General features: G+C 48.6%; 2 protein-coding genes across 3 annotated transcripts; one reads left to right on the plus strand and one right to left on the minus strand.

Moving 5' to 3' along the window:
* The first annotated feature begins 1,940 nt into the window (after positions 1-1,940).
* Positions 1,941-9,177, plus strand: GNMT (glycine N-methyltransferase). 2 transcript variants are annotated; one of them, XM_044003867.1, is made up of 6 exons: positions 1,957-2,228; positions 3,085-3,212; positions 6,211-6,327; positions 6,641-6,783; positions 8,482-8,603; positions 8,843-9,177. In XM_044003867.1, the coding sequence occupies exons 1-6, from the start codon at positions 2,023-2,025 to the stop codon at positions 9,012-9,014; spliced, it is 888 nt and encodes a 295-aa protein (XP_043859802.1). In that variant the 5' UTR covers positions 1,957-2,022; the 3' UTR covers positions 9,015-9,177. The 2 variants fall into 2 exon arrangements, with proteins under 2 accessions (XP_043859803.1, XP_043859802.1); XM_044003868.1 differs by lacking the exon at positions 8,843-9,177 and having other exon boundaries at positions 1,941-2,228; positions 8,207-8,491.
* Positions 6,921-24,505, minus strand: PEX6 (peroxisomal biogenesis factor 6). Its single transcript, XM_044003865.1, has 17 exons — positions 23,430-24,505; positions 21,814-21,977; positions 21,312-21,395; positions 16,084-16,186; positions 15,865-15,998; positions 15,139-15,250; positions 14,585-14,793; positions 14,035-14,230; positions 13,510-13,583; positions 13,242-13,380; positions 12,951-13,156; positions 12,774-12,835; positions 12,252-12,360; positions 11,772-11,888; positions 11,471-11,548; positions 11,109-11,248; positions 6,921-10,368 (listed from the first exon to the last, which is right to left on the minus strand). The coding sequence occupies exons 1-17, from the start codon at positions 24,339-24,341 to the stop codon at positions 10,232-10,234; spliced, it is 2,976 nt and encodes a 991-aa protein (XP_043859800.1). The 5' UTR covers positions 24,342-24,505; the 3' UTR covers positions 6,921-10,231.
* Positions 24,506-27,021: the final 2,516 nt, after the last annotated feature.

Below are 27,021 nucleotides of genomic sequence, written 5' to 3' on the forward strand. Positions count from 1 at the left end.
CCCCCCGTAGCCAACACCTGCTCCTTACATGATGTCCTCTGAAGTTTGGGGAGGGGAATGGGGCCCTTTTTATCCCTTCCCTGCTGGTCTTGAAGGCAGGACCAGGAGCAACTGGGCCCAGGGCCCCCAACACCTGGCACTAACGGTACAGGGTACAGTTGGTGTGGAACTGGTTTGATTTCTTCTCCCACACTTCCCCTTTCAAAAGGAAGCAGCCGGCTTCTAGGATGAGGAATACTGGAGGGCTCCTCACTACAGCTGCTCCCTTCTCAAATTTAAAGCTGAAAGTGACCCCACTTTCTCCTGCCGCCACCCAGCATAAGTCCAGGCCCCCCTGGCCAACAATTGGGTATTGCTAAGAGGCTTCTGGCTCTGGCGGAGTGGGGTTATCACCTCAGAAGTCCTAGGATCCAGCCACTCCCCCTAAGGAGGAGTTAGGGCAGCCTTGGCCTTGGGAAATGCAAGTCTTTTATCTTCTCTGGCCCTGACGCCCCTTCTGCCACAGACTGCAGGAGGAGCAGAACCTGGCCCATAGAGATTACTTCCATTCTGTCCCCAGGGCCCTGCTCCCCCTCCCCTTATACCCTAGGCCAGATGGGAACCAAAGGAGACCTTTTCTAAGGTGGCCAGAACTGGCTCAAGTTCCCCATGGGGTGGAGTTTCCCTTTTCTGGACTTCATTGCCCAGAGCTGATACTTGGAACAGGATTGGGGGTGGAGTAGGGAGGGGACTGCAGTTGGGCACAATGTAATACCTCTCAACTTGTTTCTCTTGCCAGTATCTGACGCCTTTCCTCTCTAAGTTTCAGCAGACAGGACCATCCTACACAAAAGCTTCAGAGAGAGAGAGCCTCTATAGCCAGAATTTATTTCATTGATTTCTTAGGCAAAGATTGGACCTCTTTCTGGGGTGGCAGCCGGGCTGCCCAATCCTGTGTAGCAAGGCGTCTGGCTCCAGTCTGACCCTGAACCTCTCCCCTCCACAGCCAGCCTATCGCTGTCGTTCTTTGGTGTTTCCCCAGGCAGGGGCCCTTCCTCCTCTCTCATGTTTGTAACGTGCTCTCTGACCCCTGTCCTACCTCCCCTCACCATCCTGCGATCTTTGGAGGACCTGGTAACACAATGGTTATTCTGTGTCAATTGCTGCCTACTGAGCATTTGAGTCCACCTCTCCATGCCCCCTGCCTACTCCAGCCGGTTCTGTATCCCACTCCCACTAGATGGGGGAGAAAAGCGATGTTGAAGCCAAGACTCAAAGCCAGTTCTCACTCCAAGTCCAATGTTCTAAAGATATTATTCTGGTTCTGTGCCAACCCCTCTCCTTCCCCCGCCTCCCCTCATCCCAAGCCCAGCTCACCCCTATCGATCCTGCTGTTTCATCCTGGGCTAGTTCACCAGTGCTCTGGGGAGGGCAGACGCTAGGAACGGTTTTCTGTTAGACATATAAGGAATTGGGCTAGTTACTTTTCATAATAGCATCCTCTGAGTAGGGAGGGACACAGAATCGGGGGGAGATAGGTTATTATGAGGTGACCTAATGAATTGGAGACAGGTTATTATGAGGTGACCTAAGTCTGGTTCATCAACCCATCCCCCCTCTCCTAGTCCCTTCATGCCTGATGCCTTAGACAGGAAGGGCATAAAGTTAGATACACACACACTCTCCTCTTAGCTGGGGTCTTCAAGAGTTACTTGTTTGCCTTTCCTCATGCTCTCATTGTTCTCAGAAGCCCAGGGTGAGCCATTTTTCTCCTTTGGATACATGGGATAAGGTTGGAGGGGAGAACTCCCACTTGACATGCCCCTCTCTTGCTAGGGGTTAGGGAGGTGGAGTAGAAGGAAGGCCATTCACGGGGCCTGGGAGGTCAGAACAGCTGGTTCCTGGCTGTGGGAGAAGAGCAGATAGGGGCGTGTCCTGGCTCTTACCTGCCATTGGACAGGGTAGGCAGGCTGGCCAGAAAGAGCCAAGGCAGCCTCATAAGTGTTTCGGCAGGTGGCTGAAGTGCCAGGTGGAACGGAGAAGATGGTAGACAGTGTATACCGGACCCGCTCCCTGGGAGTGGCAGCTGAAGGGCTCCCGGACCAATATGCCGATGGGGAGGCAGCACAGGTGTGGCAACTGTACATAGGTGACACCCGAAGTCGTACAGCTGAGTACAAGTCCTGGCTCCTGGGGCTGCTGCAACAACACGGCTGCCAACATGTACTCGACGTGGCTTGTGGCACCGGGTAAAGCTGGGGGAAGGACAGGACAGGAGGTAGGGATGGATGGGCACCAGGGCTGTTAGGCAAAAAGGTGGGGAGGACAGGTCAGACCAGGATGTTCCTGAGGCGGAGGGAAGCTAGCTAGAAAAACCAGGTACCTGCCTAGGCAGAAAGAGGCACCAGGAATTGGGCAGATCTCTTAACTGGAAGATATCTCTTTAGGAATGGGAGCAGGGAAAACGGGGAGGGGGGGGTGGCGGCAAAAATGGACATGGACGGGCATGAATCGTGGGGATGCACATAAGAGTGAAATGGGGTGAGCTGGAAGTGAGGTGGGAAACAAACAGGGAAGGTGTCAAAGGATAGTTTCAGAAGTAAAATGGGCTGCCTCTCTCTGGTGGTAGTGAGAAAGGAAGTCACTTGAGTCCTTGAAATGTAGTCTGGGGATGATCATTTTCTGAGTTGCTATAGAGGGGGAGTCATGCTTTGGATATGGGTTGAACTAGAAGACTTCTGGGTTCCCTTCCCATTCTGAGGCTTTTTGATTCAATGAGTTCAAAGTGTGTTGTGTATGTGTGTGTATTGGTGGAGGGGGAGTAATGATGTGATGGGGGGTTTCAGCATCAGGGGTAACCCGTTCACAAGTACTGGGTTCCTCCTTCTGGTCTTCCTAGTCCCCGGTTCCTCATTCCAAAAACATCCTCTCTATCCCTACTCTTCCTTAACCCTGTTTGTCTCCACTCCTCTCTACCCTTTTTCTTCTCCCTCTAACCTTCCCCCTTTTAACCCTTCTTGTCCTCATTCTCCCCATCTTCTCCGGCCCATTTTCCATGCCCTGCCTGGCTCCCTGTCCTACCACTACCTGCTGGACCTGGCACAGGGTGGACTCCATCATGCTAGTGGAAGAGGGCTTCAGAGTGACCAGCGTGGATGCCAGTGACAAGATGCTCAAGTATGCCCTGAAAGAAAGATGGAACCGTCGTCACGAGGAAGCCTTTGACAAGTGGGGTATGTGGGACCAGGTGGTGATCTTGGGACAGGAGCTGAGGGGCCAGCATCCTTCATATACTAACCTCTGAAACACACTGAACTTGGTGTCAGAGGACCTGAGTTCTACTTCTGGTTCTGTCTACCATGACTTGCTGTGATTTAGAGCAAGCCACTTCCATCTGGGCCTTGGTTTCCTCCTTTGTAAAATGAGGGTTTATGAGTTCAAATCCGGCCTCAGACACTTGACACTTACTAGCTGTGTGACCCTGGGCAAGTAACTTAACCCTCATTGCCTCGCAAAAAAAAAAAAAAAAGAAGCAAAAAAACCCAACAACAACAAAAAAAGTAAAAAGAGGGTTTGGGAATTGGCACGATGCTGTGGAGCTACTAGGCAAGTGTGGTGGATTTGGCGAGGAAGACCGGGAATGGAATCCTGCCTCAGGCTCTTTTTAGCTGTGTGACCCCACATGTCACCTAACCTTTCTGTGCCTCACTTTCCTCCCCTGTAAAATGAGAGGGTGAGGGGGTGGCTAGGTGGCGCAGTGGATAAAGCACCGGCCCTGGATTCAGGAGTACCTGAATTCAAATCCAGCCTCAGACACTTGACACTTACTACCTGTGTGACCCTGGGCAAGTCACTTAATGCCCATTGCCCTGCAAAAAAAAAAAATAAAAATGAGAGGGTGAGACCTCAAGGACGGACTGAAGGTCACTGCCAGCTCATACTCTAAGATCCTATAACCAGGTGATCTATCCACCTTTCCTTCTAGCTCTTGATATTCTGAGTCTGCAAGGAAGGATGTTTAGGTTCCTTCCTATTCTCTAGGTCTTCTGCTCCTAATTCATGCCTTAATTTTGTTCTGGTTTTGTTTCTACTTTTCTCCTCACTGTAGCTTTTTCTTCAGGGGCTCTCTCTCTCTGTGGTGTTTTTTTTTTGGGGGGGGAGGGCATGGCAATGAGGGTTAAGCTGGTGCTTTATCCATTGAGTCACCTAGCTGTCCCTGGCTCTTTTCTCTTAATGTGAGAGATCTAAGGGTTTAGTGTCTCTTTCCATAGTTGATTTCAAAGCCAAATCTTCTTGAGATCAACCATGGGGATGTCCCTTGCCCTTAGCCCACAATTCTCCAACCCCCTTCATTTTTCCTTGAGGTATGGATTCCTAAACTCATCCTTGCTTTGGTGGCATGGGACTGGGCATCAAAATGATTTGCTTTTAATCCTCCATCTACCATTTACTTAGCTTTGACATTGGGACAAATCTCTTAATCTTCTTGAGCCTCAGTTTCCTCATCTGCTAAATTTCAGTACTAATCATTACCCTGCATGTTTCATAAGGTTGTTAACAGGGGCTGAATGAAGGAACAATGATGTGGAAGTGCTTTGTGACAATGATGTGGAGAGTGCTTTGCAAACTAGAAAAGTGTTATCGAGACATAAAGAGGTATTATTCTTGGGGGCAGCTAGGTGGCGCAGTGGATAAAACACCAGCCCTGGATTCAGGAGGACCTGAGTTCAAATCTGGCCTCAGACACTTGACACTTACTAGCTGTGTGACCCTGGGCAAGTCACTTAACCCTCATTGCCCTGCCCCCCCCCAAAAAAAAGGTATTATTCTTGTCCTGTTTGACCAGGGACGGTCAAATCTAAGGACTAAACCCCAGCAGTACAGGCAGGAGCAGTCACAGTTCTCTGCTTCCTGCAGGTGTGGCGGCCCTATGATTTTTGTGTGTGTGTGTGAGGCAATTGGGGTTAAGTGACTTGCCCAAGGTCACACAGCTAGTAACTGTTAAGTGTCTGAGGCCAGATTTGAACTCAGGTACTCCTGACTCCAGGGTTGGTGCTTTATCCACTGCGCCACCTAGCTGCCCCCTATGGCAGCCCTATGAGAACCAGTAGGTGGTAGGTGGGTAAGGAGACCTAGACCCTGGAGTAGAAAAAATAATGGGGGGGGGGAGCAGCTAAGTGGCGCAGTGGAATAGAGTGCTGGCCCTGGAGTCAGGAGGACCTGAGTTCAAATCCAGCCTCAGACACTTGACACTTACTAGCTGTGTGACCCTGGGCAATTCACTTAACCTCAATTACCTCACCCAAAGAAAAAAAAAGAGAAAATGATGTTTGTTTTTTTAGTGAGGCAATAGGGGTTAAGTGACTTGCCCAGGGTCACACAGCTAGTAAGTGTTAAGTGTCTGAGGCCGGATTTGAACTCAGGTCCTCCTGACTCCAGGGCCGGTGCTCTATCCACTGTGCCTTCTAGCTGCCCCTAAAGAGAAAATAATGAAGGGGATGGCGACTGTTCCCCTCCTTCCATGGCAAAGCAGCTTCCTCTCTGACTTCCCCCAAAGGAATAGCTTTAAGTAGCAGGGGGAAACAGGTAGGAGGGCCTGGGAATGGGAACCAGAAGGGTGATAGTCTAACCGCTCTTCCAGTTCTACTGGATCCTTTCCTTGCACTCTACTCCCTCCCCTCCAGGATGATCGAGGGAGCTCAGCAGACATAACCTTCGTCCCTAGGATTCCTCTCTACTGTCTCTGCCCTTCCCCTCCCCCCATACTCACTGCCAGGCCCTCCTACTTTTGTGTCCCTAAACACTTACCTTAGGCCAGGGGTGTGCTCATAACTGTTTATCAAGCTCAAGAGAAGAGGAGGGGGGAGGGGATGTACGTGCAGCACCCTTTAAAGTTTAAACATCATTGTTAGCATTTTCTCCATCACTTTCTTAAGTAAGTCTAGACAATCATCAAAACAGAAAACCCAAGTCCAGATTTGTTGTTTGCCAATTTTTGAGGTGTGTCCACACCGAAAATTGAACAGTGAGAGATACAGCACGCCTCTGCCTTATTCCCATGGTGGGATCCATGTATGCTCTTCCCCTCACCCCCACCCAAAGGAGCCCATGTGGCTGTGGGTGTTCTCTTCAGGACTACAGGGGGAAACCTGTGTTCAGGCTTACTGGCCAACGTAGAGAGCATTTCTGGTTCCCGTGGAAATGGTGCCATCCTTTTCTCTATTCCCTCAGTTATAGAGGAGGCCAACTGGCTGACCCTGGACAAGGATGTGCCCCTGCCAGCACAGGGGGGCTTTGATGCTGTTATTTGCCTAGGTAACAGTTTTGCCCACTTGCCAGACTGCAAAGGTGAGAAATGGGGTTATAGCTTTCCTTCCTAAGGCTACTTGCTCAACAGAGCCCTAGTCCCCCTCCCAATTACTGATTGTTCCCTTGACCGCTAAGCTCTCTCTCTCTCTCACACACACACACACACACACACACACACACACACACACACACACACACGCGCGCACACATTCCCCCCCCCCAGGGCACAGACTTCTTTCTGCCAAGCCATAATTCCTATTCCTTGTCTTTCAATGGGCTAGTAGGGGTGGGTCAAGGAAGAGAGGAAGGAGCTATGGCACTGAGAATCTTTCACCCCTTGTTTTGAGCTCAGGGGACCAGAGTGAGCATAAATTGGCGCTGAAGAACATTGTAGGCATGGTACGGCCTGGAGGCTTACTGGTTATTGACCACCGAAACTATGACCACATCCTCAGCACCGGTTGTGCCCCACCTGGCAAGAACATCTACTATAAGGTGTGGATGGGGTGTTGTGGGGATGTCAAGGATGCCAGATAGGAGCCTTACACTAGTACCCTTTGAATTCTGTGAAGGGAAACAGGCAGCAGTAGTCATAAAAATAGAAGCAAAAGCATAAAAATGACCAACTGGGGGAGGTGGCAGTTAATAAGCATTTACTGAGTGTGCCAGGCATTGTGGCTGAGCACTGAGGATACAAAGAAAGCAAAAGCCAGTCCTGCTCTCAAGGAGCTCACATTCCAATGGAAGAGACAACCTGTGAATAATTACATACATACAAGACACATAAAGAGGACATGGAAGCTAATACGAGAGGAAGGCACTAGCACCTGGGGGTATGGGAATGGCCTCTGGCAAGTGGGATTTGAGCTGGGTTTGTTTTTTCGGGGCAATGAGGGTTAAATGACTTGCCCAGAGTCACACAGCTAGTAAGTGTTGAGCTGAGTTTTAAAGGAAGCCAGGGAAATTAGGAGGCTGAGGTGAGGAGGCAAAGCATTCCGGGCCCGGGAGATAGCCATTGTAGAGGTACAGAGAGGGTTGATAAGTGTTTTATTGCGGATCTCTGAGTTAACAGGCTGGGCTGTAGAGTTTGCTGAGAGGGATAAGGTTATAGGAAGGATGGAAAACTAGGAAGGAGCTGGGATAAGTATGCCAAATAGAGAATTTTATATTTGATTTTGACGGGGAGACAATCAAGGTTAAATGACTTGCCTAGGGTCACACACCTAGTAAATGTCATGCTGGATTTGAATTCAGATCCTCCTGACTCCAGGGCTGGTGCTCTATCTACTTCACCACCTAGCGGCTGCAGAACTTCATATTTGATACTAGAGATAACAGGGAACCACCAGTGTTCACAAAGCAGGGTGGGGTAACACAGTCAGAACTATGCTTTTAAAAAAATCACTTTGGCAGCTAAGTGGAGAGGATGGGTTAGCGTGGGGAGGGATGAGGCAGGGAGATGAACCAGGATATGGCAATAGTCCAGTCACAGGTGATGTGGTCCTGGGCTAGTCAGGGCTTTGTGAAAAAGGGATGTATACAAGAGAAGCAGTGAAGGTAGAAATGATGACAGATAAAGAGCTGAGGATGATGTCAAGGCTGTGAGCTTGGAGGACTTGGGGGATGTGTCCTTAAGACTGATAAGGGACAAAAAAAAAAAAGACTAATAAGGGAGTCTAGAAAAGGGGATTAGGGAACAAGTTTCGCTTTAGACATGCTGAGATGCCTGTGGCACATATGTTTCAAGATGTCCAAAGATAGTTGAAGAACATGCCAACTAAAAACAGATATACAAATGCGGGGACCACAGAGTGACAGATTTCAAGCTAGAAGGGATGTGAGAGGCCATCGCACGCAACCCCTTCGTTTTACAGCTGAGTGAACTGTGGCACACAACCAGTATTTGAATTATCTGCAGAGAAAACAGTTAAGACCATGGAGCAGAAAGAGGATCCTGGACAGTGTGGGGGGCCACCTGAGAGGTGCAAGTGTTAAGGGCATCTATCGAGATTCAGCAAAAGAGGATCCCTTTGAGGGAGGCAATAGTCCTAGGAAATGGAGAGAGGAAATACATAGGAAGGAGGTAATTTATACAAACTTCTATAAAGGAACCTATAACCAAGGTTACAGCTTTCAGAGGGGAGGAGGCCTATTGGGGGAGGCAATGGTAGCTTCCTTTTCTACCATCCACAGAGTGACCTGACTAAGGATATCACTACATCAGTACTGACTGTGAACAACAAGGCTCACATGGTAACCCTGGATTATACTGTCCAAGTACCTGGTGCTGGAAAGGATGGCAGCCTTGGCTTGAGGTACTGAGACTTCTTTCAGAGGAGGGAGAAGGGTGAAGTTGGAAGCCTGCCGAGCCCCCCTCCCCAATCCTAGAGACATTCCTCTGGTTTATCTTGTCCCAGGGTTCCTAGGCCATCTGCAGCAGGCCTAACCTGAAGGCCTACTGAGGAATCCCCATCCATGTCCTTCTCCCTCGTGGTCCCCAGTCTATTCTCTCTCTAGCTTCTCATGGCTGTCTCCACCTTTGATCCTGTTGCAGTAAGTTCCGTCTCTCGTACTACCCTCATCGCCTGGCGCCCTTCACAGAGCTTCTCCGGGAAGCCTTTCAAGGGAGGTGCCAGCACAGCGTCCTTGGAGACTTCAAACCTTACAAACCTGGCCAATCCTCTGCACCCTGCTACTTTATCCACGTACTCAAGAAGACTGGCTGAAGCATCACCAAAGAACTTCACAAACCCAGCATAGCCATCCTAACAAACAGGATTAACCTACAGAGGAAAGTCTGGAAGGGGAGGTTGGTGGAATCCTGGGAGAAGTTGTACACTGGACCTCACCTTTGGTTTGGGGCCAAATAATACAGAATCGTGCCTCTTCTGTGTCTGTGTTTGTGTGCTAAGCACTTGCCCTCCCCTTAGGCCACTAAGACATCCTTCCACTGTCCCCTCAACAGCCCCCTCCAGATGTAGTGAGCTCTAGACCCTCAGAGCCTGCATCCTATGCCGCTCCCTGGACAGAGAAGAGAGACTGGAAAAATCAGTGTGGGGGCTGAATCTTGGCATGGGACTTTGGACAAGGTGCTTGACTTTCTGAGTACTTGGTCTCCTCATTTGTAAAGTGAGGAGGCTGGACAAGATTTCTCAGGTCTCTTCCAGGCAGGTAGTAATTTGATGACTCCTATTGTCACTTCTGATTCTTGCCTGGATAACACCCATTGGTCCCAATTTCCCCTGGTCCTTGGGTCCCCGAGCTCCTGTCTCACCCCTACAAAACCAGAAGGGGGCAGCACACACTTTTATTCTGGGCTGGAATAGGAAAGAACAGATAGTGATGGTGAATACCATTTCTAGCCTCAGCGTTAAGTTCCCAGGACTCCTTCCACCTTCCTTTCTCTCTGCCTATCCTGGTCTTAGCCAAGCCCAACTCTTTTAAATGTTTTACTGATATTTGAAAAAAAAAATCACCATCACTTCCTAATGACTTTTTCTCCAACAAACTGCATAGCAACAAAATACATTGGCCATATGTGAAAAGATAAGTCTCATCTTACACCTAGTTTCTGGCCAGGAACTGGGGAAGGCGTGCTTCGCCCAGACCTCAGAAGTGATGGTCACTCAACAGTAATGCATGGGGGCAGGATCTGTTGAAACTCCCAAACTGGGCTAACATTGTAAAGGATGAACTTTGGACAGTAGGATTTTCTGCCAGGTCCTACCACCCTTCACCTACCCAGGTCCCTACAGCCCTGACTCCTGTTTTGACCTCTGACAGTGTCCTCCCTCCACAACAAGGAGGCAGAACTGGGCAGGGAAGCCTTTCCAGGTGAGGTGGCCTGAATTAGACTGATAGGCGCTGCCCACTCCAGCTGGATCACTGATGTTGTTCCAGGGCTGCTGGAGAGGGTAGGGCTGGGGTATAGCCCAAAGTGATCCTAGCAGGCTGCAAATTTGCACTGAATGCGCTTGTAACGGAGCAGCTCCTGCTCCGAAACAGATGGCTGTAGCCGGGCAGCAGCCTGGACCAAATCTTCCATGGTAAGAAGCAGTGCTGAATTAGCTGGCTCCAGTCCTGGGGGTGGGAGAAGAGAGAGAGAGAGAGAGAGAGAGAGAGAGAGAGAGAGAGAGAGAGAGAGAGAGAGAGAAGGGAAGTTAAGGAGGGAAGTCCAAAGGACTAGAATTTCATTTGTCTTTGGAGTTCTAGGCCAACATTAGGAACTCCAGATCCAGAGAAACATGGAGAGAGCTTCCCAGCCTAAAGCCTAATCAACAGGACCTAAGACAGGGGAAGGCAGGTTCTGAAAGTCTTCTGTCTGGAGTGTGGAATGGGGAAGGGTTGTGTCCTAGTTAAACAGGACCTTCAAAAGGTCATCTTCTCATCCTCCAGCCTCTGGGCACAATGGGTGCCCTAGAACAGCAGACATTGGCGCTTTAAAAACCTCAGGGCAGATGATTCCAAGATCTTTCCTTTGGTCCACATCTAGTGACTCCCCTCCTCTTTTCTAACTATGCCATTTCAGCCTGCTGAGGCTTATGGGTGGGGACTCTGAGACTGTAATTTATCCCATATCCCAGGGCTTCTTAAACTTTTCCCACTCATGACCCCTTTTTGCCTGAGATATTTTTACTTATCCCCAGGTATATAAAATAAGTATACTTTTACTGTTGCCAAACTTTTCACAACCCCCAAATTCAGTTACACAACCCCTTATGGGGTTACAACCCCCAGTTTAAGCAGCGTTAATTTATCCTGCCTGGTGGGCATCTCCCTCAATGCCACTGAACCTAGGGTAGGGGGGATCCTATCCTCACCATCTTCAATGTCCTGGACCCTTCGCTTGAGTGCTGCAGTCATTGCATCGGTACAGAGGGAGTACAAGTCGGCACCGGTCAGCTGGGCTGGGCATCGATCTAGGACGCTCACCAGGTTCACAGAGGACTCAAGCTTAAACCTGGAATGGGGGAGTGGGGGATGGGAGTGGTAGTGAGAGGATGGTCACAGTGTTGGAAAGCATTCTTTTTCTGGAATTAACCCATGTCTCTCTGAGGGACCTCTGTGACCAGCATTAAGTGGTAAAGCAGGAATCCAAACCTGGAGCACTTTCCATTATCCCAATACTACAATGGCTCACCCAGGCACCAACCCTAACCAGCCCACAGCCTCTAGGTTATACCTTCGTGTGATGGCACTTAGAATCCGAAGCTGGGAAGCCCGATCTTCGCTCGGCCCCACAAACACCAGTTTGTCAAACCTTCAGAGAGAGCAATGGTCAAGGTCAGAGAGAGCAAGGTATTCAGCCCAAGCAAACAGGCGGGATGTCAGTGGGCTGGAGGGGTTGCCCACTGGGCAGCTGATACCAATTCTAGGTAAGCCTGGCCCTCAGAGGAAGCACAGAACAAGATGATGATGGGAAATGGGTTAGTAAGAGTAGAACAGGATTGTCACAGAGACAGGGTTAAGGGGTAGGGACAGACCTGCCCGGCCGCAGCAGTGCAGCATCTAGGAGATCAGGCCTGTTGGTAGCCCCAATTACAAATACTTCTTGGCTGCTGTGAAGTCCATCAAGCTCAGCCAGGAGCTGGGAGACCACCCTGTATGGGTTAAAGGCAGAGACTGAGATGGGTAAGAGGCAGGGGCAGAGAGCAACCCAGTCCAGAATCCTTCCCCACTTTTCAGATTTGATTCCTTTTCCGTAACTTCAGGTCTTGTCCAAGGAGTCTCTTATTCTCATCCCATGCTCCTCATCTCCAGCCCCTTTCCTTGATCTTCCATGGGACTTGCAGTCCAATTTTTAGAAGAACCCAGGGGAAAACTTTTGCTCTTAGACTCTGACCACTAGAACTTGATGATGTGATAACCCTAGTCCTTCTGAGGCTGTTGGAGAAGTATTCTGCTTCCCCATCCTCAATGCCACCTAAGAAATCAGTCACATTCTCTGGTTCAGGGACCATCACCTGTCCATCACTCCACCAGAGTCCCCACTTCGCCCCCGACTTGGAGCCAAGGAATCCAACTCATCAAAAAAAATGATGCATGGGGCAGCAGCTCTAGCCCTGGAGAACACTAGAGAGAAGGAAATGGGGATGAGAGGGAGGGAAGGCAACGCGTCAGAAAACTGGGAGAACTAAGACGCAGGGTGGAAGCTCAGTGGGGATGGGCCAGGAGCCTAACTATTCACTACACCTACCCCTGAGAACCTCATTGGCTGGATAGGACCACTGAATGAAAGACTTTTAATTTTCAAGAACCCTCCAGAGATCTCGTTCAACCCCCTCATTTCACAGACTAACAACCTGAAGATCAGAGAGGCCATAACTTGTTCAAGGTTGCACAGCAAGTCAGTGGCAGAGATAGGTCTTGCATCCAGTGCTTCATCACACTGCCCTTTAACTGATCCTCGAAGAAAGGGACTAGAAAGGAGCAGCCTTGGCAGGAGGAGGGACAGGACAGGGTGGGAGGTTCTGAGTCTCACTCACCTTCCCTCACGTTCTCCTCACTTTGGCCCACATACATATTGATGAGCTCAGGACCTTTCACACTGGGAAGAAGGATGAACATGAGCAGCTGACTTCCCCAATAGGGGAATGGTCCCAGTCCATTTGTGCCCCCAGCCTTGAGTCCCCCCTTCTCTTTCTGCCCACCCTTGTCCCTACCTGAGGAAGGTGAGGCTACATTCAGTAGCCACAGCCTTTGCCAGAAGAGTTTTTCCAGTGCCTGGAGGCCCATACAGCAAAAGGCCGGAGCGCCTCAGTCCCAGGTCCAGCAGCTCCGGGTGCTCCAGAGGGAGCTGAATGGTTTCCAAGATCTCCCTCTTCACATCCTGCAACCCTCCCACATCCTGCCAGGACACGGCTGGGATCTGGAGGATAGACGGCAGGAGGCATTCTGATTGTATGTGAAGGACAGACCCAATTTCTTCTTCAAATAAAGTCTGGAGCCCCTACCTTGGGGGCCCCAATGGCCTGAGAGTGCGCCATCTGCAGCTGTTCTAGTGCCACCCCAAAGTCCTCGGCCAGAATGGGAAAGCCAGCAGTACACAGTTCCCCCTCGTCTTCCTCACTCAAGCTGCCGGCAGCCATCGCACTGAACAAGGAGATGGTGAAGGGAGAAGTGTGACTGCACTACTAGGGCTTTTGGCCTTTCTCCTCGGTGTCTCCTTAACCTTCCTAGTTCTTGTCTCCTCCCCCTCCCCATATTCCATTTGCTCCTCACCCTGTCTGGATCCTGGCGCAGGCCGCTCGGCTGCTGTAGGCCAACAGGGCACAGAGGTCACCCAACACAAAGCCCTGAGGAAGGTATGAGTGAGAACAAGGACACTGGATCCCATTAGAGGCAGGTGGAATGTCTTGCTTCCCACCCCCCAGCCCCCCACTCCCCACTTCCCCTTTTGGATGCTCTGTGAAGGAAAAGAATAAGTAAATTTTCCTTGGCTCCAGTCTTCAGAACTAGGAGTCATGGGGAGTAGCAGATCTAAAACTTCTTAACAAGACCTGCTTTAATGTGGAATAGACCTTTCCAGAATGCTCCCCTCATCAAGAGGCTACACAATCACTCACTGAGGACATTACACACCTAGCCGAGCTCTGAGCTCCTTTACAATTCGGAGGCTCTGTGCCCTGATGTCCATCCATGCCCTGAGAGTTTTCCCACTTCAGTTCAGAAGCAAGTACTACCTCACACATGGGGCTATGGGGACAAGTGCCCTTTGACCTCCAGCCCTCCTTCCCTGGCACTCACTGCACTTCTTCTTGCCAGCTGGGCGAGGTTCACTTCCTGGCCCAAAGGGAGGCGGGTGGTGAGTGCCTGCAGGATGCTGAGCCGATGCTCCTCAGACAGCATGGGAACCTCCAGCTCATGAGGAAATGCTATCTGCACATCAGAGGGCACGTTCTGGGGGCAGCTTGTTGTAGCTATCACCAGCAGAGGTAGCGAACTGTGGAGTGGGAAGAGCAGGTGCTAGGGTCTGAGCTCAAGACAGGACTGAGTCCTCCAAACACACTGGGGCTGGTATCAAGGAGGAGTGGGGAGGAACCAGGAAAGGGAATGTGAAGACTCCCAGGTTGGACTATGCTGAGAACATTTTATGAGGCTGCTGGTTCCGCTCACCCCAAACGGGTGACTATCTCCCCCTAACAGTCAGCACATGACTATACACATTGCACATAATGTTGACTAACAGGACCTTAGCCAAACAGTAGTGAGCAGACGGGGGAAGGGGTAGGGTGAGAATCTTAGCTTAGTCCCCAGAGCACAGTCCCAGGTACCCACGGTGGGTCTGAGGGGATACCTGATGAGGGGATCCTTATTCAGAAGAAGGTGTCGAAGCACGGCTACCACATGGGCGTCCTCACCCAGCCCATCTCGTTCCCAGCCCAGGAGTTCCACACTTCTCAACAGCAGAACAGACGGGCGGCAAAGCTGAGCCCGGGAGAAAGTGGCCCGAAGCTTGCTCTCCACCGCTGCACTGGAGTCCGCACACAGTCTCGAGCAGTCTGCCTGTAGAAAAACAGGGCTGTTAGCAAGGGATTTTCCCACAGTGAAGAGTGGGACGGCCTTAGGGACTATTTCAGGCATTTGTTGCATTTTTCCAATGCAAGCAAGAAAAAAAGGACTAGTATTCATCATGCTCCGCCCCCCCCCCACCCTCCACGAAATTGATGATGTTACACAGGCTGATCACCAAGTCCTTGAACCCCACTTTCACCTGGAAGGTCTACCCCGTGACCAAAATCTATGGGAATTTGCCTGGTCTATGAGGCAAAGATCCCCCCACAGCAATGAGACAAGAGAGGCTACTCTTTGCACCGTCTTTACCCGAAGGACTGTGGGCATGCCCCTCACCTTGAATAAGTGGAGCCCAAGGCGGCCGCAGGCAGCAGTGACAGCTGTGGTCTTCCCACTGCCGGGGGGACCCCGCAGGAGGACACTGCTGGTCCCTGTCAACAAAGAGCCCCTGCAACCAGAAAAAGCTAAATTTGGAAATTTGGACCCCTGTCTGTCCTATGCTTCTCAAACTTTTTTCTTTGAACACGTACAAAGTAAAGTCTCCCTCAAAAGAGTAACAGAAATAGTCCATATGCCTCGGAGTAAGTTTTCTCATTTGCCTCTTCTCAGGAGGAGAGCCAAGGGGCTTGTCCTCCTGGGTATATGCTGGGTCAACTACAGGTAGGTTTGGTGAACCCTCAGCTTCCCACTCTGGTCACATGAGATTTTCTGGCCATTGTACATCACATCCTTCTTGTTGTCGTTCAATTGTTTTTCAGTCATGTCCTACTCTTCATGACCCCATTTTGGGGTTTTCTTGGCAAAAGATACTAGAGTGCTTTGCTATTTCCTTCTCCAGCACATTTTACAGATGAGGAAACTGAGGCAAACAGGGTGAAGTGACTTGCCCAGAGTCACACATCTAGTAAATGTCTGAGGGTACATTTGGACTCAGGTCTTCCTGACTCTGGACCCAGCATTTTATTCACTGCAGCGCCACCTAGCTGTCCTTCTACATCCCTGACTCCTCCTACAACTTTACCTCAAAGCCATCCTTCACCTAAGGTCCAGAGTCTCTCTTACCCAGGATGGAGTCGTGGCCTCAGGATGTCACAGAGTTGCGTCACTAGAGTCTCCAGCCCTGGAGGGGACAGGCTGCTCCACAGACCTTGTCCCTCTGAAGGGAGCCATGGAACAAAACTCAGAGTAGACCCTACCTGTATGATAATGAGAAAGGGGCCTCAGGTATAGCATACTCTGTCTCAGCCTGCCCACTCTACCTCTCTTCCCCAAAGGCCTTACCATGTACAAGGAGGTATGGGTTGTATCAGCCAGATATGCAGTGGTTGGTTCCTCTGGGGCCTCCCCAACAGTTGTCTTCACTTTGAAGAACAGAAAAGGCCACCTGCACAATGAAGGCCAAGCAAACCCTTATACATGTTTATACATGATCACTGTATTCTCAAAAGGGAAAAACGAATGATACTAAGCCCATTTCTTAGATAGGACAAACTAAATCTAGATTAGCTGTGACTATCCAATAGACAAGAACCCAGATTTTCTGACCTTCAATTCAGAGATTAAATGAGTCTGACCACACAGCATAGGGATATTCCCATAGTTCTTAGGTTATGATGTCCAATTCCTGTTAGTAATGGGAGGCAAAAATGGTTCCAGAAGACTATGAGGAAAGGGAGCAGAGAAGTTAGCACTATATGTGAAGTGGAGGTCATGGTTTCTGTGATTTCTGTAACACTTTATATTCAACAATGTTAAAGTAAAAGACTAGAACATAAGAAAAACTCTATATTCTTTTTATAATTTTTACTCCTAAGTTGAATATCTGATGTAGCATTTTTGTGCTTTGTCTTTTTTTTGGGGGGGGGCAGGGCAATGAGGGTTAAGTGACTTGCCCAGGGTCACACAGCAAGATAAGTGTCAAGTGTCTGAGGCTGGATTTGAACTCAGGTCCTCCTGAATTCAGGGCCAGTACTCTATCCACTGCGCCACCTAGCTGCCCTGATGCAGGGCATTTTATTTATTTATTTTTTTAAAGTGAGGCAATTGGGGTTAAGTGACTTGCCCAGGGTCACACAGCTAGTAAGTATTAAGTGTCTGAGGCCGGATTTGAACTCAGGTCCTCCTGACTCCAGGGCCGGTGCTCTATCCACTGTGCCACCTAGCTGCCCCGTCTGATGCAGCATTTTTAACTTGGGATCATGGCTATTCTAAAACATCTTGAATCTTGACATTTAATGGGGAAAAATGGAAATCACAGGGGTCATAAGACTAACTTAGAGGATACCCTTGATGACCTAACCAGGTGAAAAGGCAAACCCACTAGAATACAGCTGGATACAGCTGGAATAGAAGTGTTATGTTATAGAGCAAGTGAGTGAGAGAGAGAGGGAGAAGAGCTTGTGGGCAGCCTCAGTCCTCTCCACACTGGGAGGTCCAGAGCTTCCTTTATTTTTTTTTGGGGGGGGCGGCAGAAATGAAGGTTAAGTGACTTGTCCAGAGTCACAAAGCTAGTAAATGTCAAGTGTCTAAGGCTGAGGCTGGATTTGAACTTGGGTCCTCCTGAATCCAGAGTCGGTGCTTTATCCACTGCGCTACCTAGCTGCCCCCAAGAGCTTCCTAAGACTATTATTCTTAAAGAAAAGATATGAAATCATTCAGCTCTATTTAGACTAGGGTAAAGTAGGCCTTCATCTCACTCCCTCCCCATTAAAGTCTCCTAAGGGGGAAAGGATAAACTTCTCTTTCTCAAACTGAGCTCAGCAGCTTGAAAATGAGAGATGAACTGTTAGGTCTCTACAGCAATTTAATAGCGGAGGCCCAGAAACAGAGCTGACACAGGAAGCTTTAGGAATCTGTAGCATTCGTATGGAAAGCCCATTAATGGTTAGTTGTTCAATTTAAGATGTATGTTGCTTACTGGCTGTTCCCCAAACTTGGCATTCCAACTCTAGTCCTATATGTATTTTAAACATATCTAAAAGAAAACTCATCTTTCCCTCAAACTCATCCCTCTTCTGCACTTCCTTAATTTTATAACCACCTTTCAGTCATCACCCAGGTTCCCAACCTCAGAGTCATCCTTGACTCTTTACTCTCCCTTTACATAGCCAATCGGTTACCTCCATAAGATCTCTTGCATCCATTCCCCCTTTTTTTTTTTTTTAAAGTGAGGCAACTGGGGTTAAGTGACTTGCCCAAGGTCACACAGCTAGTGTTAAGTGTCTGAGGCCGGATTTGAACACAGGTACTCCTGACTCCAGGGCCGGTGCTCTATCTACTGCGCCACCTAGCTGCCCGCTCTCCTTGGCGTTTAAAGTCCTTTATGACCTGACCCCAACCTACTCTTTCCAGACTGACTTACTGTATGCTATTCCCCTTCTTGAACTCAAGGATCCAGCCACACTGGCATTCTTGTTGTTCCTCACACAAAACACTCCACTTCCCATTTCTACACCTTTACATTGACTACCCCAATGTCTGGAATGAACTCTCTCCTGATCACTGTCCCTTAGAATTCCTGGCCCCCTCAAGACTCAGCTCAACTGCCACCCTCTATCTGAATGAAGCCTTTCCTTATTTCCCCAGATTAGCGTGGATAAGCTGTGTAAACGCATTGACTGCTTCATTTTTTCTCTATCTCCAGGACCTAGCCCAGTGCCTGCCATATTGCAAGCAACTCATAAATGCGTGTTGACTGAATGCACCCCATCAGCTCCACCCTTTTAAAATGCTTAACTCAGGGGACAGCTAGGTGGTGTAGTAGAAAAAACACCAGTCCTGGATTCAGGAGGACCTGAGTTCAAATCTGGACTCAGACACTTGACATTTATTAGCTGCGTGACCCTGGGCAAGTCACTTAACCCCTGTAGCCCCGCCAAAAAAAAAAAAAATTGCTTAACTCAGCTGCCACCTCCTATAAGAACTTTCCTGATCTATTGTAGTTGTTAGTGCTTTCTCCTTCAAATTATCCTGTATCTCTTATCTGGGTACATTTCTTAACAGCCTCCTCAACTGTTTCCTTGCCTCAATCAAGCCTCCGTCCTCTCCAAACCAAAATGGTATTCCTAAAGAAGAGATCTGGGGCAGCCAGGTGGCACAGTGGATAGAGCACTGGCCCTAGATTCAGGAGTACCTGAGTTCAAATCCGGCCTCAGACACTTAACACTTTACTAGCTGTGTGACCCTGGGCAAGTCACTTAACCTCAATTGCCTCACAAAAAAAAAAAAAAAAAAAGAAGAGATCTGACCAAGTCACTGCACTGCTCCTTGTTACTTCTCAGAACAAACATACTCTGTCCTGGCATTTAAAGCCCTTTGAGTTCCTCAGCTTCAACAGACCTTTTCAGGCTCATCATACATTACTTTCATGGTTCAACTAAACTGGCCTTTCTGCTGTGCCTCACACATGACATTCCATCTCCCAGCCTCTGCACACACTGTCTATCCCTCAGGCTTCTTCAACTCTCTTAGAATGCCTGATCTCCCTCAAAACTCGGCTCAAGAGCCACCTCTCATATGAACGAGGTTTTTCCTGATGCCCTGGCTGCTAGTGCCTCCTCATTGAAATGACCTTGTCTTTATTTTTATTAAAAATAAAACTTCTATGCAAACATGCTGTATCTCATACACCCCTGCTCCAGCCCATAGAGTGTGAGCTTCTTGGAGGCAAGATTTACTTCACTTCTGTCTCTGGAGATCCAGCAGCTGGCACGCAGCAGTCAGTTAATGCTTGAATATTTGGTGAGTGTAAGCTCCTTGAGGGAAGGGTCTACCTTCACCTTTCACTTTGAAGCCTACCACCTGGTATGGTGTCTCACACACAGTGTATGGAAAACAAATGCTTGTTGGACAAGTGGCTAAGGACTTATTTTCACACTCAAGACTGATCTTATGAATGACAACAGCTGCAGTATGGTTAGAGAAACCATTGAGAGGAAGTGCCTACAGTGGAGAAAAGAGTGCACACGAGGCCCACCAAGAAGCCAGCCTTGTACTGGGCCCTCCCAATACTCTAAGTTCTCTTTCCTGGGATCATTCCCCAAGGCCAATGTGGAAGGCTACTGTCAGAGCACCTGACACAGCTGAGCTGCTCCAGTATCTGCTAAGCGTAAACACACTAATAAACAATCCCAGCAGAGAACAAAGGCCAGGGCCCAGGACCACTGATGAGATATACGTCTGCTGAAACTACTGCCAGCATCTCCCTAGAACAGGACAATGGCCTGAATGTCAAGGCACTGGACTCTTAGTACTGACATACTGAGTGAACTTGGACAAATAAACTCTCTAGGAAGAGTGAGGCAAGCTTTATCTTTGATGTGGCTGGTCTGAAGCCACAGACCTCTAAAGAGCTATGTGCCACATAGCTCTAAATCTTTCTGCCTTTTAAAAAGCATTTTAACTCTGTTATAAACATGCTATTCAATAAATATTTACTGAGTGCTTTACAATGGACAAAGAAAGCCATGGAACTGAGGTAGAGGAGGAATCACTGGCTGGGGGGGGGGGGGACTGGGGAACTGCCAATTCCCCTTTTAGCCAGGAACCCAAATCACAGTCAAATTTGGCATTGTTCTTACCTTATTTTATACATGGGAACACTGAGACCTGGGGGCATTGCTAATTCACCCAGTCACAATCATACAAAGTTAAAAGGGGAAAGTTATGCAGTTATGCTGATCCCTTAACCTTTTGTTGTAAAGGGTAGAGAAGTAGAGAAAAGACAGTCCCTCAGAAGCAAGCGTCATTTCTTCTGAAGGATGGACCCAAGGAATAGCGTGTGTACTCGTTCCCACCTAAACAGATTCCAAGTTTTGATTTATCTCGTTTCATTCATTCATTCATTTATATATATGAATACATATATCTGTGTGTATATGCATGTATGAATGGATACTTACACATGTGCTGCTGTGTATATATGTATGCATGTGTACATATGCACACACATATATGTATGTGTATGTATGTGGCCACAATTCAGGAAGACACATTAGGCCAATGATGAGAAAACAGTGGATAGAGAATAGAAACCTCAGTCTCAGCTCCAGAAAAGGCATGAAGGCCTAGGCTTCAAGTAATTCTTTCTTTCTTTTTTTTTTGGCATGGCAATGAGGGTTAAGTGACTTGCCCAGGGTCACACAGCTAGTGTCAAGTGTCTGAGGCCAGATTTGAACTCAGGTACTCCTGAATCCAGGACCAGGGCTTTATCCACTGAGCCACCTAGCTGCCCCTCAAGTAATTCTTTTTTTGGGGGTGAGGCAATTGGGGTTAAGTAACTTGCCTAGGGTCACACAGCTAGTAATTGTTAAGTGTCTGAGGCCGGACTTGAACTCAGGTCCTCCTGAATCCAGGGCCGGTGCTCTATCCACTGTGCCACCTAGCTGTCCCTCCCTCAAGTAATTCTTAATGTCTTAGTCCAACAAGAGACACCATACCACCCAAACTTGAGGGCAAAAGTACTATAGACCTAGGAGGGGCTTCTTGAGGTTGATGATAGGGCTGCATACCTGAACAGTTTATCTGGGCTTCTTTCTAAGACGTCCGCTTGCCCAGCTGTTGGCACGCACAGAATATCCCCTTCCTGGACTACCCTGTAACACAAAAGCAGTCCCAGTGAGATCATAGGTACAGGCTGGTGACATGGTAAACTATCTTTTGGGGGCAAATTGCCTACCCAGACATCGATCTAGTACAGGAATGCAATGTGGAAGAGATAAAACTCTGGGAAAGTGAAGAAAATAAGAAAGTAGTATAAATTTTCCAGAGCTGACTTAAGAGATTCAATGGGTTTCTTGTTTAGTGCCCATTCACTTTCAAAACAGATGAGCTCTCTCTTTCATCACCTCCCCAGCATCCCAACTGGTATCTCCACCCCTGTATTTCCTAAAATGCAGTTTCAATAATCAGATGGACATGTCTAGACCTGGGGTTCAGCAAAGAAGGGGAACAAAACTGATAGAGAATGCCAGGCTCTGTTTTTATAAGCGGTAAAGAGGCTAAGGAGCTGACCTGGGGGTCTCAAAGTGCTGATAAAGAGCCTGGTCATAGTTGCCACTGGTGTTGTAGCAGGGGGAGGACACAATTTCAATGTGCAGCTCTCTGGCAAATGGAGGCCCAGACAGCACTGAACAGCTTCCTCTGTCCTCAGGACTCCTGAATCCTTCTGAGTATCTCTATTAGAGAAACAAGCAACATTTTACAGCCTTCCCTTTACACAGTGACTAGACTAGGCACTCTCTGTGGAACAGGTTAGTGTTTAAGCATTAGTTGTATGACTATAGGTAAATAACATCTGAGCCTCAGTTTCTTCACATGTAAAATGGAAGTAGTACCTAATACCTATTTCACAGACATATGAGGCTCAAGTGAAATTATGTGAAACACTTTATACCTTAAAGTGCTATAGATAGATGACTTCTTTCTTAGTGTTGTTACTCCCTTCTGTCCACTAGTGCACATTTTAACACAAGGAAGATGGTGGGATATGAGACCTGGGCCAGCAGAACCAAACACCTCCAAGGCCATCATCCTTAGACTGCTGCCCCCCAGGAACAGAAATCCTTCCCAAAATGTGCCCACAGAAGTAGCGTCTCTCTCTTCTTTGAATACAGCATTACTTTGACTCTTCACCTTAGTTTTTTAAATGTCCCTAATTATGACCATGACTGAAAATCCCTCTCATGTCCTCAGGTAGTTCAGAGCTAGTAGAAGTATCAGGTCTCAATAGATAATTGGGGTGTATTTAGTTTCCACCTCAACAACAATAGATATAGCCCATGTGATTGGCTAGAGAAGGAACTCAAGGTTCAGTTTATTCAGGATAATGGCAAAAAGATCAGATCTCAGTGAAGCTCTTGGGGCTCGGCTGAATGATTAGCATGAGAACTGCAAGTACTCTTCTCCCTTCAATTTCTTCCTCCACCCACTTAAAAGACTGTATAACTCCCAAGACACAGGATCACAGATTTAAAGGTTGAAGTGACCTTAAAGATCAGAGTCCAATACCCTCATTTTACAAAAAAGGAAACTGAAGCACAAAGAAGAGGAAGTATTAAGCAGCAAAACTGGGATTCAAAGAATAGAAAACTCAGTTCTAGATCCAGAAAAGGCACAAAGGCCTGGCTGGGTATTCAAATTTTTAATACATTATTTCAACAACAAAGACACCATGACACACAAGCTCCAAGACATCTCTCCTTTCTGACCTCAATTACCAATTATTTTCTGTGCCATATACAGGGATACTTAATTATATTTCATCTTGCATAATAAATCTATCTTGAGACAGCTATCTTAATAAATGCAATAAACTGTATGACCCCCGCAAGCAGTAATCTTCCACAGCTTCTCAGGCAATATTAAGAACATTACAAGAGAGGGTTATAGATATTATTAATAAACGACAATTCTAACATGAATTTCCAACTTCCGCCTGAAGACCTCCCAAGTTCTGTATGTATGTTATATATTGATATATAAATTCTTCACACCTTAACCTTTATTAAGATAGTAATCTCACTGTATAGAAATGGAAACCAAAGCGAAGAAGATGGCTTCAGGTGTCGTTTCCTAACTCAGTAAAAGTCAAAACTGAGGTAGGGGAAAAGGCGGCTCCTGGTCCTTACCTGAATGCTGAGCTCCCCGATTTCTAAGGGTTCACAGTTGAGATTGAAGGCCAGATTGGCAGGCACCAGGGCCATCCCGTCGGCGAGGGGCTCCCCCAGCTCCGGGGTCCCGGCTCCCAACTTCTCGGGGAGATTCCAGCGAGGGTCCTGGACTTGCATCTTGGCTAGGTGAGGCCGGGGGGCCGGTGTCCCTTCCCTGACCGGGGTCACCCATACCCACTCTCCCTGGAAGAGCCCGAGGCCCCGCAGGCAGCTCCTGCTGACCCCCAGCGCCTCCCCGATCCCGCTCAGGATACCCCGAAGCCGCCGGGGCACGCTCGGGGCCGCGAAGGAGGACACCACGGGTGGAGCCGGCAACGGGGGGCGGCTGTCCCCGGGCACGGGGCCCCCTTTAGCGGCCCTTCCCCGGAGCTCGGTCACGGCCAGTCGCGTGCCGGGGCCCAGCAGCCCTTGCAGCGCCGGCCGCGTCTCCAGCACCCGGGGGCCAAGCGCAGGCAATGCCTCTCCGCGCCGCACGAGCACCGGCCCGGCTCGAGGGCCCGTCCCGGAGCCAGAGCCCGGCGCGGCGCCCAACAAGGCCCAGCCCAGCGCCGGGGGCCGTCGAACGGGCCGGGCCCGCACTCGCGCGCCAGAACCCAGCGCCAGGAGACGCAGCAGGGTCCGGCTCACCAGCAGCTCCGGGGGCCCGGGCTCCGGCTCCGGCTCCGGCTCCGGCCCCGGCCCCTCGCCTGGGCCCTCCAGAGCAGCCACCAGCAGCGCGGGCCCCGTCGGCCCCGCCCCCGCCGGCCTCAGAGCCAGCACCAGGCCAGCAGGCCCCGCCGCCGGCCACGGCCCCCCTGGAGGTAGCAACACCGCCAGCGGAGGGGCCTCGGCCGGGAAGGGCTCCAGGGCTCGCAACACGGCCAGCGCCATGAGGACCGCGACTGAAGCGTAGGAGCAGGGACCGTCGCTTCGCCTTCCAGAGCCTGCGAGAGGAACCCGCAGCCGTCCCACAGGAGCTCCGCCTCCGGCTCCCGAAGTGTTGGGAGGGGTGGAGGTAGGGGGGAGTAGGAACGAGAAAAAGGGTGTGGGAACTTCTGCGCAGACTCCAAAAGGCGGAGGCGTTCGACTGCGCAGCGGCTAGGCTTGACAGCCGTAACCATGGTAACTAGGGCTGCTTGTACTTCTGAGTCTGCGCCTGTTCAACCCTGACTACGGTCTTTGCAAGCAACGGTCCACTCTAAATGGTGTTATGAGAACCTGTTTGCGGTGCTTGTTGGGCCGGTATTCGGTTCCTTCCTCCTTAAGAGCTTCCTTTTTTTTTTTTTTTGTGACCCTGGGCAAGTCACTTAACCCTCATTTCCTCGCAAAAAAAAAAAAAAAAAAGACAAGCAGATTTATTTCAGAGAGGCCTGGAAAGACTTATCTGAACTGTATAGTGAAGTGAGCAGAACCAAGAGAACACTGTTCACAGAGACAGCAATATTGTTTGAAGAACTGTGAATGACAACTATTCTCATCAATACAATGATCCAAGACAATCCCAAAGGACTATTGATGAAACATACTATCCACCTCCAAAGAAAGAACTGATATTGATGGAACACAGACTGAAGCATTCTATTTTTCACTTTCTTTCATTTTTTTCTTTAATTCAAGTTTTCTTGTACAAAATGGTAATGTTTTATATAATTGCACATGTATAACCCATATCTGATTGCTGCCTCAGGGAGGAAGTAGGGGAGGTAGGGAAGGAGGGATAAAATTTGAAACTCAAAACTATAAATAAAAATTTTTATTATTAAAAAAAAGTCAAATGGAAAGAGCCTATGGTCTTCAGGTGCAGGGGCAAAACAATTGGTAATACCTCTTCTTTAATGTCTTTTCCACTGAAAAAATTATATCAGCATTTGATGTAGAACCATTTAACAGTACCAAGGACTTTGGTGACAAGAACTTTCTTTCTGGGTCTTTAGTAGCTGTGGCTGCAGTGCCTGCAAGAGCAGTGGCCAGGCTGCTTCGCCACAGGGGTTGTTTCCCAGGATGATGGAAGGAGAGACACTGGGCTGGAAATATTGGTTCAGGGTCTTGGGCCATCTTCATCAGGGTCTCTGGGGAGATGGTAGTCAAGGTAGTGGTGGTTTGATTTGTCTGGCACATGCTGTCCCCTGTCTCTTCCTCAAAGTGCCTTGCTGCTTGAGGGAAGCTAGCTTTCCTACCCTGTGTGTGGCAGTTGGTGGGGATAGCTGGCCCTTTCCCCACAAGTGTTGCTTTCCCAGATGAAGGCTTCTTGGGCTGGGCTGGAAGCAGAACCAGTGGTCTGGGAGGTCCTGTGAGATTGTTAGCAGAAGTTGGTCAGCAGTTTTTACTAGTGGTGATGAGGAAGGTGGACCTGCTCCCTTAATGATTTCTCCCCTCAGTGATGGCTGTGGAGACTAGGCTGGAGGCAAATCCAGGGGTTTGGGGGGACACTGCTTTTCCCAAGGCTTTTGGGCTCAGCATTCTGAGTCATCTCCTTCAGGGACTGATGGGAAACATAAGTTTCTTGAGGTCAGGGCATTTGTTCTTGTATTTGTACTCCCAGCACCTACACAGTCCCAAACATATACTCAAAATACTCAAGTGGATTTCTTGTTTCATGATACTTATGGTCCCTGAATGGTCAAATCAATCATTTATCAAGCATTTATTCAACATACATTATCTGCCAAGAACTGTGCTAGCTATTAGGCACTGAGAATACAAAGGCAAAAATTAAATACTATAGTGCCTGTTCTTAAAGAGTACTAATCCAGATTTCAACCCATCCATCCTCTGTATGATTCCTATCCATGTTTTCTCATAAATTTGCCCTGGGAGTCCACCCAGCCTTCTTAGATTTCTCCTGACGTCAAGAGGATGCCAGTGGTGCATTTGAGCTGTCCACTGGGTTGTCCACCTGTCATCCCCCATTCTCATCATGGCACTCGGCCCATTTGCTTCTTTGCTCGTACATTTCCCTGACAACATCTTTTACTCCATTTCTTCCCAGTTCCCTTTTGTTAAATGTTGTACCCAGCTCACACCCACTGTGCACCTCTCCATTCCCTTTTGTGTGAAACTCATTTTCAATTCTTTGGATGCTTTATTCTTTGGATGACTCACATCTGTACAAAAGTACCAGTAGAATATTGGCATTAACAAGATGGAACTTTGTTTCTGGAGGAAGTTTAAGGTTATTAAAGGATCTCTCATTTGCACTGTCTATATCTTGTATGTATATAACTGTTCTCATTTAGAAAATGAACACCTTGAAGGAAGGGGCGAGGTTTTAGCCCTTCTTAAATAGGGCTCATTGACTAACTGACTGACACTTTTTAAAGAAGTGCCACATAGCCGAACTACATTGTAGACATTAGTGTTAGGGCAGCCAGAGATACTTTTAAACTTTGATGCATCCAGGAGAAGACCTTCATGAGTACAGATTACCACTCCTCTAAGCCTCTCATACTTGTATAAATACTCTCATCTTGTGTAAATATTGTCCACATTTTTTCTGTAGATAATAATAACAATAACTCACATTTATAGAGCACCTTATGGTTTATAAAGTATTTTCCCCACAACCATCCTA

The sequence above is a fragment of the Dromiciops gliroides genome, chromosome 4, assembly GCF_019393635.1.
Source record: "Dromiciops gliroides isolate mDroGli1 chromosome 4, mDroGli1.pri, whole genome shotgun sequence".
NCBI lineage: Eukaryota > Metazoa > Chordata > Mammalia > Microbiotheria > Microbiotheriidae > Dromiciops > Dromiciops gliroides.